The sequence below is a fragment of the Heterodontus francisci genome, chromosome 18, assembly GCF_036365525.1.
Source record: "Heterodontus francisci isolate sHetFra1 chromosome 18, sHetFra1.hap1, whole genome shotgun sequence".
NCBI classification, from domain to species: Eukaryota; Metazoa; Chordata; class Chondrichthyes; order Heterodontiformes; family Heterodontidae; genus Heterodontus; species Heterodontus francisci.
In genome coordinates this window covers 28,312,500-28,330,670 of record NC_090388.1, presented here as the reverse complement: position 1 = coordinate 28,330,670, position 18,171 = coordinate 28,312,500, and the positions used below count along the sequence as shown (strand labels likewise).

Below are 18,171 nucleotides of genomic sequence, written 5' to 3'. Positions count from 1 at the left end.
AGGTTCTTCTCCAGCTGTGAGAAGATATCTTGAATCCTAACACCAGACCTGAAACACAACCTTCAGAATTCCCAGTCACAGCTGCTGAGAACAGTGTCTATCCCCCTGATTATACTGTCTCCTATGACTACCACATTCCTTATCACTCTCCCCACTTGAATAGCTTCCTATCCCACGATGCCATGGTCAGTTTGCTCATTCATTCTGCAGATTTTCCCCTCATCTACATAGACAGCAAGAACTCCATACAAGTTGGATAAGGGCTAAGGCCGTGGCACCTCCAGCATTATACCTGAGGTTCCCATAACTGCCTAACTCACATCCTCCTGTCCCTGACCGCTAACTAGACCTGCACCATGACTTAACCTAAGGAGTGTGACTGCCTCCATATATTCAAGGTAAGTATTTCGGAGAGGGGAAAGAGAAGAAATTAAGTGTATGTTTATTGGGGGGTGGGAGAGGGGCTGGGAATATTTCTACACTTATTTTTAATAAGGTAACATGCAATGTCCCTCTAATAATGTGAACTGTCAGTAAGGGCTCTAAGCCCTTTAAAAATGGCGCCGGCGCCTGCACAGTGGTACTGGATACCATTGCCGGGGATGGCTCACCATCCCCTCCCCCCACCCCCCACATCATTTGGGGTGTGGTCCGCCCCGGGCGTGTTAATGAGCCACCGCTTTTAAGATCACTGCAGCTCCTTGGAATGAATGCCATGCGTGCGGGCCACCATCTTTTACGGCCACCGCCGAACTTGTCGGCAGCCACATAAAATCCAGCCCTTTGAGTGCACTTGGGGACCCAACTATGTTGCAGCATCTGATAGCCGTTGTCTCAGCATCCATTGCAGCATAAGCAGAAGCCACCTAAATTCTGGGTGCTGCCGTGAAAGCTCAGACTTCTGTCATGCAAGGTTCAGCTTGCTGCCATGCAAACTCAGACTGCTGCCATCACAGTTGTTGATACCAGTGTTCAAAGGGGCTTACAGAGTGTCACAGCAGTTCAGCAATCTGACCTCCACGATGGTGGAGTGGCAATGGCTCCATGGAGTACAAACCTGCCATCCTCTCTCAGGGTGAGAGCATTCATCCTCCCACCAATGCCACTCTGCCAGCTATTGCCTGCCAGCCAGCCAGTCCTGACTGCCTCTGCCCATGCCAATGTTATGCAATCCAAAGCCAGACCTTCTAGGCCCAGAACTGTTTGATGTCATCCTGCAAGGCATCAACAGTCTCCACTTCTGAAAGGCAGCATCTTTCCACCAGCCGTTGCAGCTGCTGGGCTAGCACTGCATAGGAGCACTAGAACAGGCAAAGACACATGCAAGACAGGGAATGCAGAAGGGTGAGTAGTTGATGTTTTTATGCAACCTGGCATAATTTAAACATTTGGTTTAGAATGTTCATGTTATAATCGCTTTAGTTTTGCATTTTGGCAAAGTGGACGCTGTGATGCCTAGACCGAAGGTAAGGTGTGGAACTGTTGGTGAATGGGAAATTGGGGTTGCATTTACTAGTATTGTAGTTGGATGAGTGGTTGATGGCCGGCACAGACTCGGTGGGCCAAAGGGCCTGTTTCAGTGCTGTATCTCTCTATGACTCTATGAGTTGTTCATCGATGGCCCAGTCAGAAAGGGGCTATTGAGGTTGCCTCTTCTCTTCCTCCTCCTTCTGCTCCTCAGCTGCGTGGCTTATAGCTGGTGGCAAGGGCTGTGCCCTCATGATGGCGAGGTTATGCAACATACAGCAGACCACCACAAATCTTGATACCAACTCTGCCGCATACTGCAGGGCTCCTCCAGAGCAGCCCTGGCAGTAGAAGTCCTTGTCATTCAGTAGCCATCTATTGGTTTCTTGTGGTGGTTCAAATGCAGATAGCACAGCACTCCTTATAGACTTTAGGAACTTTTAAGAACTCCAGAAAGCACAAAATATTTGTACAATTGTAGCAACTGCCAGTGGAAATCAATCAGCAACTAAAGTAAAAGTTGTTGATGATTCCCTTGGTGTTGGTAGGGGAGTTCCTTCCTGAACACGTGTTCAGCCAAGCTGGAGTGTTGAGCTCCAAAATTGCAGCTCAAGCATCAAATCAGCTTTACACACAGACTGACGTCTGGATTTGCTTACTCTGCAGACTTCAAAAACATCTGAATTTTGTGCTGATATACTTTAAGGCAACAGTTTTGGCACAAAAGAATTTTTTTTAATAAGCTGTATTTATTGGAAAATTCTGTCATCAAATTAGTCTGATCAAGAGAAGATAACTGGGAGCTGGATAAGAAATTTAGTATAATCACAACAAATAGAAATATGCTTGTTACTTTGGAATTCTATATTTGGGTTGGGAGTTGAGTGTAGTCCTAAATCTAATTCCAGTTATCCAATCAGCAAAATATCTTTATCAAAATTTTATTTTAAATGCCATATTATATATACATTACTAGCCCTGAGCTTTGGAGAGCCTCTCTGAGTGAACGAACAGGAAAAGGCCCATTAAACCACTGAGGTCATGTATTCCACAAACCATCTAAAATCGGCTTTATCATGAATGCCACTTAACTACTCAACCTACTGACTGGCAAGGAAAGGAAAAAATATAGCGTGCAAATTGTTCCACCGTTTCAAAAATTAACATGAAGGTCAACACAACCCAAAAAAAATTTTAAAAAGGAGCGAAACATAAAATATTTTAGTAGTTTCTGATGATGTAAAACTAGGACCACAAAAAATCAAATCTCAATAAAATGAAGGTCCAATGAGATAAATTTAAGTATAAGCCAAACTTATTTTCTGAACTTAGTAAGATTGACAAAAGTGTGTGAAAAGCAAAAATTTCTGAACTTACTGATTGAATAGCATTGCAGACATTTTGCTTAATATGCATGAATGTCTGTTATAATTTGTTTCTGTTAAAGCAGAGGTACAGAGGTTCTCATGCTGTAAATATCTTTTTTTTTGGAATGGGATATCTTTGACCTGAAAGCAAGGCTAGCTTGAAGTAGCCTGTCTCAACCGGCTGATAGATAACTGCTGACTTGTTTCTTCTATCTTCAGTTTCCTGTTAATATTTCGAACAAGGCTGCAAGACTGCTTGACTTCATAAACTGGAAGATGAAGAGAGACAGATAAGATAGACTGTATTGTTCCAACTGCATCAGAAGCAAATGTTAAATTAATTTATCATTCATAAGATTTTGTGCCATGCTATCAAATAAAAATAACTTGAGCATCATGAGAGCAGGAGATTGTCATGTGAACAGTGTAAAATGCTTGTATTTTATTCTCAGACAATTGAAGCTTACTCTGAATAGAATGTGTGCACAGTAAACTCATAGTTGGCGATGCTAGATATTACATGGCATTCAAAATGAGAAGTCACAGGTTTTGCAGAACTGCTTATTGATATAAATGGACCATATACTGTTGTGCAATGGGCAATTAAAAGTCAACTTACTTTGATTTAGATCACATTGTTTAAAATGAACAAAAAGCTTACTTTGGAAGAATCATAAGTATTACAAATGTCACAGAGCAGTACAAATGTCACATTCTGCCAAAATAAAAAGTACGTTACTGCATTAATTCTTGTGTTATTTTGGTTGGGAGAGGTGATTGAAAAACATTCGGAAAAATAAACTCAGATAGACAGAAAAGTCATACTGTGAAAAAAGAGAGAATCCAAAACCTAGTGTGACTCTTGGCAAAATGGCTGTAACAAAGTATTACAAAATGGACAAAATTTGCTACAAATGTTCATTGAACGATGTCTGCCATTAGTTGGGTTTCTAAATTTTTGCGTGGCAAGTTGCTGAAGCTGCATGCTGATAATGGGACAGTGAGGGAAATAGGGGTCTAAGTGAACAGGGCAAGCAATTGTGTATCTTCTTAAGCAATCAGATTGCAGGATTGTGAAATTAACAGCATAAGAACTGAGAAGAAAGTGTTGAGTGGAAGAATTCAATGCTAAATCAGGTACAGAAAGACAAAGAAAGGGAGGGGAAGAAAGATGGGATTAAGAGGCATTGAAAAAAGGGATAGAAAGGAAAAAATAAAGAAATTGTCATGCGTCAAGAATGAGGAACATTAATTTCACCACATGAGCATTGATTTTTAAACTGTTACTGGAGTAAAGAAAGAACTTGCTTTTTAAAAGAAAGCAACACCAGACCCTTGACTGGAAAGACATTTGCATATTTATAGACAGTGCTGAAAAGGGACAAAAGACCATTCCCTGATAATTTCAATCCACAATGGACTTTTGATTACCAGAGGTTGAAGGTAGAGGAGCTAGCATTCCAGGTTGACTGCTAAGATGGCTGAATACATAAACAGATATAGTCAGACCAGTTTAGTCACATGACTAACTGACTGTTGCAGGGTTTTTTTTGAACTTTCCAGAGATTTTAAACTCAGAAAGTTGTTTGCTCCTGGACTGAAAAGACCTCTCATGGCTGGCTTGCACAGCCTCTCCTGTCTGCTCTCATCTCTTTCTCATGGAACTCCAAGACCCATTGAAGACACAGGAACCCCAAGAGAGAAAAGTCTCCTTCAGTGAACAAGGTTTAGGAAGAATACTGGGCCCCAATGAAAAGCAAGAATTACCTACAGGCAAGGACAACAGCGAGCTCGAAGCACAGTAACAAAAAAAACCCTCTTTCTGCTCTTTTCTGTCTCTGTTTACATGTGCATATTGTGTATGCATGCTAGTCGGAGGGGGGGCGGGGGAGGTGGCGTGTATCTGTAGGTGTTAACTGAATTAGAGTTTAAGTTTAAGTTTTAATAAATTTCACTTTTCTTCTTTAAACCTAAGAAAGCCTGTTTGTGCTCATTTCATTGCCTTATAATTGGGAAGCGGTGAACAAGGATTCACTCAAATACAGTGTGTTTAAAAAAAAAACCCTGTTACAGTAAGACAAAGTGAAGACTGAAAGGGAACCCCGAGAACTCTTTCTCACCTGGTTGTAACAAGTTACATTTTTAAAATCTCCAACATCAATTAAAATCTAAAGGAATGAAACTCAGTTAATTTTCAGTGCTGGAGAGCTTGTTTGGCAGTGTTTTTTAATTCTTTCACGGATTGTGGGCGTCACTGGCAAGCGAGCATTTGTTGACCATCCTTAATTGCCCTTGAGAAGGTGGTGGTGAGCCATCTTCTTGGACCGTTGCAGTCCATCTGGTGCAGGTACACCCACAGTGCCGTTTTTCAAGACAGGAGCGAGAGAGAAAACAGGGAACTACAGGCCAGTAGCCTAATATCAGTCATTGGGAAAATCCTGGAATCTATTCTTAAGGAAGTCTTAACAATGCACTTAGAAAAGCACAGTATGATTAGAACAAATCAACATGGTTTTACTCAAGGGAAATCCTGTTTGACAAATTTATTAGAGTTTTTTGAGGATGTAACTAGGAGGGTCGATAAAGTCGAACCAGTAGATGTAGTATACCTGGATTTCCAAAAGGCATTCGATAAGATGCCACACACAAAAGGTTAAAAGGCAAGATAAGGGCTCATGGAGTTGGGGGTAATATATTAGCATGGATAGATGATTGGTTAACAGACAGGAAGCAATGAGTGGGCAGAAACGGGCATTTTCAATTTGGCAGGCAGTAAATAGTGGAGTGCCACAAGGATCAATGCTGGGACCTCAGCTATTAGCAATCTATATTCATGACTTAGATGAAGTGACAGTGAGTAATGTATCTACGTTTGCTGATGATACAAAGATAGGTAGAAAGGTCAGCTATGGGGAGGATAGAGAGAGGCTGCAAAGAGATATAAACAGGTTAAGTGAGTGGGCAACAAGATGGCAGTTGGACTATAATGTAGCGAAGCGTGAAGTTATGCACTTTGGTCAAACGAATAGAAAAGCAGAATATTTCTTAAAAGGGGTGAAACTTGTAAATGTCGATGTTCAAAGAGACTTGGATATGCTTGTACAAGGAACGCAGAAAGTTACCATGCAGGTAGTACAGCAAGCAATTAGGAACGCAAATGACATGTTGGACTTTATTGCAAGGGGATTGGAATACAGGAATAAGGAAGTATTGCTACAATTGTACAGCATTTTGGTGAGACCACATCTGGAATACTGTGTGCAGTTTTGGTCTCCACATTTAAAAAAGGATATACTTGCATTGGAGGCAGCGCAGCGAAGGTTCACTAGATTGGTTCCTGGGATGAGGGGGTTGCCCTATGATGCTAAATAAATTGGCCCTGTATACTCTGGAGTTTAGAAGAATAAGAGATGATCTCATTGCAACATATAAGATTCTAAAGGGGCTGGATAGGGTAGACACTGAGAAATTATTTCCGTTGGTCGTGGAATCTAAAACACATGGGCACAATCTCAGGATAGGGGCCAATCATTTAGGACTGAAATGAGGAGAAATTACTTCACTCAAAGGGTTGTGAATCTTTAGAATACTCTACCCCAGAGGGTTGTGGATGCTCCATTGTTGAATACATTTAAGGCTGGGATAGATAGATTTTTGATCTCTTACGGAATCAAGGGATATGGCGAGCGGGTGGGAAAGTGAAGTTGAATCCTAAGATCAGCCATGATTGTTTCGAATGGCAGAACAGGCTCAATGGGCCATATAGTTTACTCCGTCTCCTATTCCTTGTGTTCTTGTGTTTTTGTGTTCTTGGAGGGAGTTCCAGGATTTTAATTCAGCAACAGTGAAGGAACGGCGATATATTCCCAAGTAAGAATTGTGTGTGACTTGGAGGGGAGCTTGCAAGTGGTAGTGTTCCCAAGCATCTATTCTCCTTGTTCTTCTAGTTGGAAGAGGTTGCGGACTTGGAAGGTGCTGTCGAAGAAGGCGTGGTGAGTTGCTACAGTGCATCTTGAAGATGGTCCACACTGCTGCCATTGTGTGTCGGTAGTGAAGGGAGTAAATGTTTAAGGTGGTGGATGGGGTGCTGATTAAGTGGGCTGCTTTGTCCTGGGTGGTGTCGAGATTCCTGAGTGTTGTTGGAGCTGCACTCATCCAGGCAACTGGAGAGTATTCCAGTACACTTCTGACTTGTACCTTGTAAATGGTGGACAGGCTGTGGGGAGTCAGGAGGTGTGTTACTTGCTGCAGAATTCCCAGCCTCTGACCTGCGCCAGCTTAGTTTCTGGTCAATGGTAACACCCCCCAGGATTTTGATGGTGGGGAATGCCATTGAATGTCAAGGGGAGATGGTTAAATTATCTCTTATCAGAGATCTTCATTGCCTGGCACTTGTGTAGTGCAAATGTTACTTGCCACTTATCAGCCCAAGCCTGAATGTGATCCAGATCTTGATACTTTTGGACACGGACTGCTTCTGCATCTGAGGAGTTGCGAATGGTATTGAATATCATCAGCGAACATCCCCACTTCTGACCTTATTATGGAGGGAAGGTCGTTGACGAAGCAGCTGAAGATGTTTGGGCTTAGGATACAACCCAGAGGAACTTCTGCAGTGATGTCCTGGGACTGAGATGATTGGCCTCCAACAACTACAACCATCTTCCTTTGTGCTAGGTATGACTCCAACCAGTGCAGAGTTTTGGCCTTGATTCCCATTGACTTCAGTTTGGCTAGGGATCCTTGATGCCACAGTTGGTCAAATGCTGCCTTGATATGCAGGGCAACCACTCTCACCTCACCTCTTGAGTTCAGCTCTTTTGTCCATGTTAAGACCAAGGCTGTCATGAGGTCAGGAGCTGAGTTGCCCTGGTGGAACCCAAACTGAGCATTGGTGAGCTGGTTATTTCTATGTAAGTGGCGCTTGATAGCACAGTCAATGACACCTCCCACCACTTTGCTGATGATCGAGAGTGGACTACTGGAGCTGTAATTGACCAGATTGGATTTGTCCAGCTTTTTGAGAACAGGGCATACCTGGGCAATTTTTCACATTATCAGGTAGATGTCCATGTTGTAGCTGTACTGGAACAGCTTGGTTAGGGGTGCAGCTAGTCTTGCTGCACAAATCTTCAGTACAACAGCCAGGATGTTGTCAGACCCATAGCCTTTGCAGTATCCAGTGCCTTTAGCCGTTTCTTGATATCACATGGAGTGAATCGGATTAGCTGAAGAATTGCATCTGTGATGCTGGGGACCTCAGGAGGAGGCCAAGATGGATGATCCACTTGGCACTTCTGGCTGAAGATGGTTGCAAATGCTTCAGCCTTTTCCTTTGCACTGATGTGCTCAGCTCCCTTTCCTTCAGTTTAAATTACCAGAGATCTCTGTTTTGGCTTGACTTTTTTTTTAGAATTTTGAGAGATAATAATAAACAGACTAAAATTCCCTTCCTTTCGTTTAAATGGTTGAGAACTCTTTTTCCAGGTGCTGTCACCACAGCTGTCTGTCTGTGTGAGTTCTGTGTCCGTGTTCTGTTAGAACAAACTGTCTTCAAGTAAAAAAAAACAGTTCAAAATTGAATTGTAACAAATGTATAACTTAATACTCACTTCTAGTGGCTGTATCTATGGTAACGAAAATGCACTCTTTGAATCGCAGTCTCCAAATGGCTGTTTCTAAGGCAATGGAAATGTACCTTCCTATAGCTCCTGAGGCTTGCTGGTTCTTAAAGCAATACTGATCCTTCATAAGCCTTAAAGGCAAACTGCATATTCCCCCCAAAAAAACTACAGGACCATGACATCTCCATCCCTAGCAGAATGAAATGCCATTCCTGAAATGCATTTCATTACAATGGGTAAACAAAAATACAATTTGTAAAAACGCGAACACTTTTTTTCACGCATTACAGATATACACATTTCTAAAAAAAATGTTTAGACTACAACAACAAGTTCCACCAGAACATTTCAGCTTTAAATGTTCAAAAGGTTGTTCCAATTAACCCATTTCAAATTTACAAGCATAGTCTGTCCAATGTAATTGAAGTTGATTTTTTCTTACCCTGGGGTGTCAAAGGAATTTGACAGTATCCTTCCAACACATTTGTCTCTCTAAGACACATTGTGTTGCCCACTCTGTCCATACAGTCCTTTAAATGAGAATTTGGGTAGGAGTCTGCCTTCTTTACCACAGTGACTTTTCTAGAGTCTAATCAAGTTTGAGCTAAACCACCAGGTTTAGTCATCAAGACCATCTGCGAATTCCAGCTGTCCTGACTAGGTTCATCTAAGCTGCTCTTCAGCATACATTGTACCTCTGCTTCCACTTGGGCCTGTCTGTCTGGACCTAAGCAACAAGGATGTCATTTTAAAGGAATGGTTCCTTCTATACCCACAGCATGTGTGGCTAAGGTTGTACATCCTGGCTTATCCCTACAAACTTTTTGAAACACTGTGAAAACCCTGGTTAGGACTTCACGCTGTTTTGCCACTAAGTGTAAAAGCCTATTGTTTAATTTTCCAAGCCATTCTGCATTTGCTAATGGGATAGTTGGAGGTTCAATCTGAGAATTTCCTAGGCCTACTTCTGCCTCATCCTCACTATCCTTTTCCTTCTCCACAGTCCCGATTACCTGACATGCCTATACTGGCTTATCGTCCTCTCTGCAGTAATATGGTTTGAGCAAATTAGTATGACACAACCGGTTCTTCATCTGGTGATCAGGGGTATCAGTCAAGTAATCTACCTTACCCACTCTTTTGATCACTCTATATGGGCCACTGAACCGTGCTTTCACTGGTTCTCCCTGTGACAGTAACAACACTAAAACTTCTTCCCCTGGTTTTATGGTAGGTTGTGGTTTTCCCACCATTTGACAGGTGTGGCATGCTCTACAAGATTGTCTCACATCCTTTGTAAGACCTGGCCAGTAATAATGTTGGCTTATGTGTGATTTGGTCTTTCGAATTCACCGATGTCCTGAAAAAGGAATGTTGTGTGCTAACCTTAATAATCCTTGTCGATATTTAGGTGGTACCACTATCTGTTCAACAACTGTCCAGTCTTCGTCGGCAGGTCTATGAGGCGGTCTCCATTTCCTCCTCAAAACCCCAGTTGCCATATAATAGCCTTCCGGAACTCCTTTCACCTCAGCTTCTGACAGAGCCGTCTGTGTTATTTGGTAGATCTCTGGATCAGCTTGCTGTGCTGCAATGATAGACGATCTGTTAAACATCTCATTTAGATTATCTAAATCCCCAAATAAGGTTTCAGATGCCTGATTATCTTTTTGTGGTGCCCCTTTTACCTCCGACAATGGATCCTGTTCAGCCATTGCTCGGGTAACTACACACACAGGAAATATTCTCGGAACTTGCTCCTGTAATTGCTCCGTTTCCTTAATTTTACTTGGTTCCTCTGTAACCATAGGAGAAACTGATATTTTTGATCCTGCCAAATCATTTCCTGGGAGTAGATCAATTCCCTTTACTAGTAAACTGTGGACAACACCTACAGTTACTACCCCAGTTATTAAGTCACTCTCTCGGCATACTTTATACAAAGGTACAGGTATATACTCCCCGCCAATTCCATTTACTAAAACTTTAGCATTCAAGGCGCTCTCTGGTGGAAACCCTCATATCTTTCCCCAGCAAGAGTATTTGGGTCGCTCCTGTATCCCTGAGTATAATGATAGGTTTTCCTGCCTCACTTACAGGATACGGAGTTACTCTCTCCTTTGACACAAATTCATTATAACTCTCAGGTATCGTATTCTTAACCTCGACACTCCTCTTAGTTTTAGTATCTGGTTTCACATTCACAGCCGTCGTTAAAGCTATAGCCTGGTCTGCTATGCTCTCAGTCAGAGTCTTTTCCTCTGCACTAACATTGTGTACCCCAACAAATCCTATGGGTTTATCTTGCAATTTCCAGCACTCTGAACGAAGATGACCCATTTTGTTGCAATGATAACACTTTGGCTTGCGAACCTCACTTCTACCCTCAGCACCTTTCTTTCTGACCTGACGAAGTGATCCTGAGGCATTCCCAGCTGTTACTTCTTGTCCCCGGCTACTTGCCGTACTTTCTATCTCTCATTTTCTATCCATCTCGGGTTTATGGGGGTGACGGACAAAATAGGTTGGCTTATTCACAAATTCAAAATCATCAGCTGCTTGCCTAGCTTTCAAAACTTTCAGGTTATCTATATGAGTTCTCACTACTGAAGGAATGGAGTTTTTAAACTCTTCTAAGAGAATCAATTCTCGAAGGTTCTTATTTGTGGTTTCTATCTTTAATGCCCGTATCCAACGGTCAAAATTCATTTGCTTCACCCTCTCAAATTCTAAATATGTCTGCCCAGTCAATCTCCGTAAGTTCCTAAACTGCTGACGGTAAGCTTCAGGGACTAACTCATACGCAGTGAGAATAGCCTTTTTTGTCATCTCATAATCTGCAGAAGTCTCTTCAGAAAGCATGGCATAAGCTTCATGAGCTCTGCCTACCAGCCTGCCCTGCATGAGCACTGTCCAGCTTTCTTTCGGCCATTTCATCTGTTTGGCTATTTTTGCAAAAGATATGAAAAATGCCTCTCCGTCCCTTTCCTCGAACTTAGGAAGAGCCTGTATAAATTTAAAGAACTTCTTGCTGTGTCCTGATCTAAATTCAGATTCTTCCTGACCCGAATTTTCCCTGGATTTAAGACTACCCCTGCTAAATTCTGCTTTCCCAAAAACTCTGCTACAACCACTAATGCCAGAACAATGGCATAGACTGTACCTTATTATACAAGAGACCTGGTTCTTGTAGTTTCTTTGTAATTGGTGTCAGATTTAGGTCCCAACAATCAAGTTTCCAATTGATAAGATCCTAGACTCGAGATTAATTATCTGGTGCCAAACGCAAGACCCCAATTTAAATATGTTATGCCAGAGACGAGTAATTACTATGATTCCAAATGTGAGCCCTCCAGATTAGTCTGATTATGATCCCAGACGCGAGCTGTTGGCAGAATGTGCACAGCTTGGATAGCAACTTTTGGATATTTTAGTTTAACTGCGCATCTACCCCTCGCTTGATGTTGCTGTACCCTTTGTACATAAATAACAGAAAAGCCCATTAGGCTATTATTTTGACAGAAAATTATGCCAATGGGCTATTACCTTTTTCGGCAAAGGTAATTTGCAGAAGAAAACTTCAAATTGATTTGGCTATAAGCCCACTGATGAAACAGATATGGAAGCATTATGATACAATATTGATAATTAATGATGAATTAAGCACCTTTAGGTGGATGAACTTTGGAGTCCACAAGGCATTGATAAGTATTCTTTGCCTTAAAAGTTGTTCCATGCACCAACATGCAAATTTCTCAATCTGCAATGTCACATCAGTTTCCTTCATCGATAAAAGCACCTAAGCAAAGTAATTAGTTACCTGTAGCTGGAAGTATAGCAGTGCCAGCCAATCATTTCTGGATTCCAGCCTGCTGATATTCCAGTTATCTATGATGCTTTGGACCCTTTCCCCATGCAGATCAGGGTCCCAACCTGTAACAGTGATGGATAGTGGATGAGACTGCTTGTGCCTTCTCATTATCGCTATCATTGGGCATGCTTCTGTTTATATATTCATTATTCTCACTGTTTATGGCAAAATAGCCTGAAAGGGAATCCATTGTGATGCCACATTCAACTAATGGGGTCTCAAGCAGCTTTACATCAAGCAACAAAACACTGGCTGTTGCCACTTGTTTCTATACCTATAAGATGATTCATGTTTTTGGCTTTGACCCACATTGTAATCTCTGCGCAGTGGAGTTTAATAACTAAGAATCATTAACAGTACTCGGCACAGTTCTCAAGATTATGGGTGGATATGGGTGCATGTGCATCGATCAGGACATATTGACAGAGTGGTTAGCAAAGCATTTGGGATCTTGGACTTCATTAATAGTACAAAAGCAGGGAGGTTATGCTGAACCTTTATAAAGCTCTGGTTAGGCCGCAACTAGAGATTGCATTCAGTTCTGGTCACCACACTTTAGAAAGGGTGTGAGGGTCCTTGAGAAGGTGCAGAGGAGATTTATCAGAATGGTTCCAGGGATGGGGAATTTTAGTTGCAAGGTTAAGTTGCAAAAGTTAGGGTTGTTCCCTTGGAGCAAAGGAAATTGAGGGGAGATTTGATAGAGGTGTACAAGATTATGACAGGCTTAGATAAGTTAGACAAGGAAAGACTGTTCCCATTAACTAATGGTACAAGGGCTAGGGGACACAGATTGAGGGTTTTAAGCAAGAGATGCAGGTGAAATGTAGGGACGAACTTTTTTACGCAGTGGGTGGTAATGACCTGAAACCCACTGCCCACGAGGATGGTGGAAGTGGAGACAATCAATGATTTCAAAAGGAAATTGGATGGCATTTGAAGGAATTAAACTTTCAGGGCTATGGGGATCGAGCGGGGAATGGATTGCACTGGGGAGAGCCGGCATGGACGCAATGGGCCGAATGGCCTCCTTCTATGCCATAAATGACTCTATGGCTATCTAGTTGATTTCCTGTGACATTGCAAATGTGAAGTCAAGACCAAATATAGTCTTCAGGCGAAGTGCAGAGAAATACATCAGGGAGCACAGGTGTAAATCAGGTCCCATTTCCAAGTCATACATGCTGCCCTTATTTTATAATTCCATTACAAATTCTTATGTCCACATCTGTAATGGAAGCTGGCTATGTAAATATGACATAAGTTCACCTTAATGGGAGTAATGAGAGAAGAAATTGGAAGGGAACTAAGGGAGGAGGAAAAAGGAGAGGGAGAGCAGTAGAGACAGCAGGAGGAAGAAGACAGATAGGGAAGAGAAAGGAACGGGAAGGAGAAAGAAGCAGAGAGACAGGGAAAGGGGAAAATAACAGGAGAGAAGGAAAAGGTAAGGGGGAAGAGCAAGAGGAGTCGGGAACAGTGAAAGAGAGAAAGGGGAGGGAAAAATGGAAGGAGGAGGCAGAAATAGAGGGGATGAGGAGATGAAGGCGAAGAGGCAGAGGTACAGAAAAAGAAAGGAACAGGAAAGAGAGGTAAGAGGGCTTGGCTGCGGGAAGAATGGTGGGAATATAAGGGGAGGAGGGGACAATATGGACCACGACAGCCACACTTGGGAGTCAGAGCAGTCATAGTCAGCAGGGAGCCTGGTAGGCATGAAATCCAAGGCTTGCAAAGTAAGAGGTGTGAGATAGCAGGGAAATACTAACCAATTTCAGACCTGAGTGGGACCTTCTTGATTCTGGAAACTCTCAGGCATTCCCAATTTTGGATCCATATTGCTTCCTTTTGTTTGCTAGGCTTTGCTAAGGTGTTCCCATTTAATTTTGAAATTTTCAGGCTTGGCTTGAGGTGTTTGCATCCTGTTCAGGGCTTTCCCACGCTCCCCAACCTTTCCCGCGTTTTCCAAAAATTGCCACGCTTTTTTTTCCTCGGTAAAGCTGCTACTTGCCTCTCTAGTTGCCAATTCGACCAAGATTGCATGTTCCACCCGATTTGTTTTTTCCCAGTGTGCTGTTTAAATAAATGGCCAGTTTCACTGTCTCACCAATCCTGAATCATCACCCGGCATGAAGACTCGGACCCGACAGCTGGATGTGTTAGAAGTACCGACACAGAGACCCATGCTGCTGTGGTGTGGTCTGGGAGACTGCAGAGCTCTTCACAGCCTCTTCTGCCAGTAAGTAGTTTTCTTACTGTACCAGGCTAGTATTGTTCCCCTGGTGTTTCTTCCAAAGGTAAGGAGACCTTCAAATTCTTCTGGTTGCTTTCACCATTGCCACCATGTTGCGTTGTTGGGTTTGTATTAGTAGCGTTGTTAGGCGTTCTATAGAAAGCCTTAGACTCCAGTAAAGGTTAACTAACAACTCTATTATTTACAGTTGCTGTTTATACTCTCAGCAAGCCACCTGAGCTGGAATTCTTCGTGCTGCTATACCTTCTTCTTCTCAAGCCTATCTTATGTGACTGTTACATCATCGCTCATACAGTGGGAGGGGTCTCTGGGTTACTGTCTTTGGTATTAAGCCTTTTAACCCTTTACATCCTTACACTACAAACCCCATGTGCTGTAAGTGGTGAAATGTCAAGTACCTCGTCAAATGCTGTTTTAGCTGCAAATGCTTCTTTTAAAAGTAAAAGAAAATTTATACTTATAGTCAATTTGGAGGTACAGGGCCTAAATAGTGTGAAGAAGAGGCCACCAAGAGCAGGCAGTAACTCAATTTTGTTTTAGATTTTAGAAGCCAAGAAATTGAAAAAAATAAAATTTTGCTGATTAAAAAAAGTATCCAAAAAAGTAACATTTGAAAGTAAAATTTACCTGAACAGAAGACAAGATGGCCAATTACAGAGACTTTGAAATATTTCTGCATGTGGTGTTCTGAAAAAAAAAACTGTGTACAACCTGGCAGTCATACTGACGGAATCATACTTTTCAGCCAGCCATTCCTGGGTATGTCCTGTCCCACTGGCAGGACAGACCCACCAGAAATGGCAGCACAGTATTATACAGGCAGGAGAAAGTGACCCTGGGAGTCCTCAACATTGACTCCAGAGCCAACGAAGGCTCACAGCATCAGCTCAAACATGGGAAAGGAAAGCTCCTGCTGATCATCACCTACCGCTCCCCCCACCTCCCACCACACCCGTCCCCAACCCCTCAGCTGAAGAATCAGTGCTCCGCCATGTTGAATACCACTTGGAAGAAGCATTGAGACTAGCAAGGGCACAGAATGTACTTTGGGTGGGGAACTTCAATGTCCATCACCGAGAGTGGCTCAGTAACACCCTGACTGAGTGAGCTTGTCGAGTCTTGAAGGACATAGCTGCTAGACTGGAGCAGGCGGTGAGAGAACCAACACGAAGGAAAAACCTACTTGACCTCTTCCTCACCAACCCACCTGTCGCAGATGCATCAGTACATGAAAGTATTGGTAGGTGTGACTAAAAGATTGATAAGGAAGGTAAAATTAGAGTACAAGAGAAAGCTCGCTAAAAATATAAAGTCAGATAGTAAGAGTTTCTATAGATATTTTAAAAAGAAAAGAGTTAACAAAGTGAGCGTGGGTCCTTTAGAAAGTGAGTCTGGGGGATGAATAATGGATAACAAGGAGATGGCAAATGAATTGAACAGATATTTTGCATCGGTCTTCACTATTAAGGATACAAGTAACATCCCAGTATAAGCTGTCAGTCAGGAAATAGAAGGAAGGGAGGAACTCAAGAAAATTACAATCACCAAGGAAGTGGTACTGAACAAATTGTTGGAGCTGCGGGCAGACAAGTCCCTGGGTCCTGATGGACTTAATCCTCGGGTGCGAAAAGAAGTGGCTAGTGGGATAGTTGTTGCCTTAATTTTAATTTTCCAAAATTCCCTAGATTCAAGGAAGGTTCCATTAGATTGGAAAATAGAGAATGTAACTCCTTTATTCAAAAAGGGAGGGAGACAGAAAGCAGGAAACTACAGGCCAGTTAGCTTAACATCTGTCTTAGGGAAAATGTTAGAAGCTATTATTAAAAATGTTATAGCAGGGCATTTAGAAAAATTCAAGGTAGTCAGGCAGAGTCAACACGGTTTTATGAAAAGGAAATCATGTTTAACCAATTTATTGGAGTTCTTTGAAGAAGTAACAGGTGCTATGGATAAAGGGGAACCGGTGGATGTATTGTACTTAGATTTCCAGAAGGCATTTGATAAGGTGCCGCATCAGAGGTTATTGCAGAAAATAAAAGCTCATGATATAGGGGGTAACATATTGGTATGGATAGAAGATTGGCTAGCTAACAGGAAACAGAGAAACAGGAAATATAAATGGGCCATTTTCTGCTTGGCAAGACGTAACAAGTGGTGTGCCTCAGGGATCTGTACTGGGGCCTCAACATTTTACAATTTATATAAATGACTTAGATGAAGGGACCGAAGGGTATGGTTGCTAAATTTGCTGATGACACAAAGATAGGTAGGAAAGTAATTTGTGAAGAAGACATAAGGGGGCTACAAAGGGATATAGATAGGTTAAGTGAGTGGGCAAAGACCTGGCAAATGGAGTAAAATGTGGGAAAGTGTGAAATTGTCCACTTTGGCAGCAAGAATAAAAAAGAAGCATATTATCTAAATGGTGAGAGATTACAGAGCTCTGAGATGCAGAGGGATCTGGGTGTCCTCGTGCATGAATCACAAAAGGTTAGTATGCAGGTACAGCATGTAATTAGGAAAGCTAATAGAATGTTATTTGCCGTGAGGGGAATTGAATACAAAAGTAGGGAGGTTATGCTTCAACTATACAGGACATTGGTGAGACCACATCTGGAGTATTGTGTACAGGACTGGTCTCCTTATTTAAGGAAGGATGTAAATGTGTTGGAGGCAGTACAGAGAAGGTTTACTAAATGAATACCTGGAATGGGTGGGCTGTCTTATAAGGACAGGTTTGGCTTGTATCCGCTGGAATTTAGAAGAGTAAGAGGTGACTTGATTGAAACATACCCCTGAAGGGTCTTGACAGGGTGGATGTGGAAAGGATGTTTCCCCTTGTGGGAGAATATAGAACTAGGGGTCACCGTTTAAAAATAAGGGGTTGCCCATTTAAGACAGAGATGACGAGAAATTTCTTCTCTCAGAGGGTCATGAGTCATAGAGAGATACAACACTGGAACAGGCCCTTTGGACCAGCGTGTCTGTGCCGATCAACAACCACCCATTTATACTAATCCTACATTAATCCCATATTCCCTACCCCATCCTCACCATTCTCCTACCACCTATCTACACTAGGGACAATTTACAATGGCCAATTTACCTATCAACCTGCAAGTCTTTGGCTGTGGGAGGAAACCAGAGGACCCGGTGGAAACCCACACAGTCACAGGGAGAACTTGCAAAGTCCGCACAGGCAGTACCCAGAACCGAACCTGGGTCACTGGAGCTGTGAGGCTGCAGTGCTAACCGCTGCACCGCTGTGCCGCCTGAGTCTTTGGAATTCTCCTCCTCAAAACACGGTGGAAGCAGTCTTTGAATATTTTTAAGGAAGAAGTGAATAGATTCTTGATAAGCAAGAGGGTGGAAGGTTATCGGGGGTAGGTGGAAATGTGGAGTGATCATTTCAGCCATGAACCTATTGAAGGGCCGAGTGGCCTACTCCTGCTCCTAATTCGTATGTTCGTACGTTCGTATGTGACTACCACACAGTCCTTGTGGAAGTGAAGTCCCATCTTTACACTAAGGACACCCTCCAGCATGTTGTGTGACACTATCACTGTGGTAAATAGGATAGATTCCGAACAGATCAAA

The 18,171-nt window shown here is 42.5% G+C and overlaps 1 protein-coding gene across 1 annotated transcript in view; it reads right to left on the bottom strand.

Annotated features, from left to right (window-relative positions):
• Positions 1-2,254: 2,254 nt before the first annotated feature.
• LOC137379829 (putative ankyrin repeat protein RF_0381) overlaps positions 2,255-18,171 on the bottom strand; it is a 214,984-nt gene continuing 199,067 nt past the window's right edge. The window contains exon 15 of the mRNA XM_068051206.1: positions 2,255-3,103. Within this exon, the coding sequence (XP_067907307.1) occupies positions 2,988-3,103 (116 nt within the window). The 3' untranslated portion in view covers positions 2,255-2,987. The remainder of the gene's footprint in view (positions 3,104-18,171) is intronic.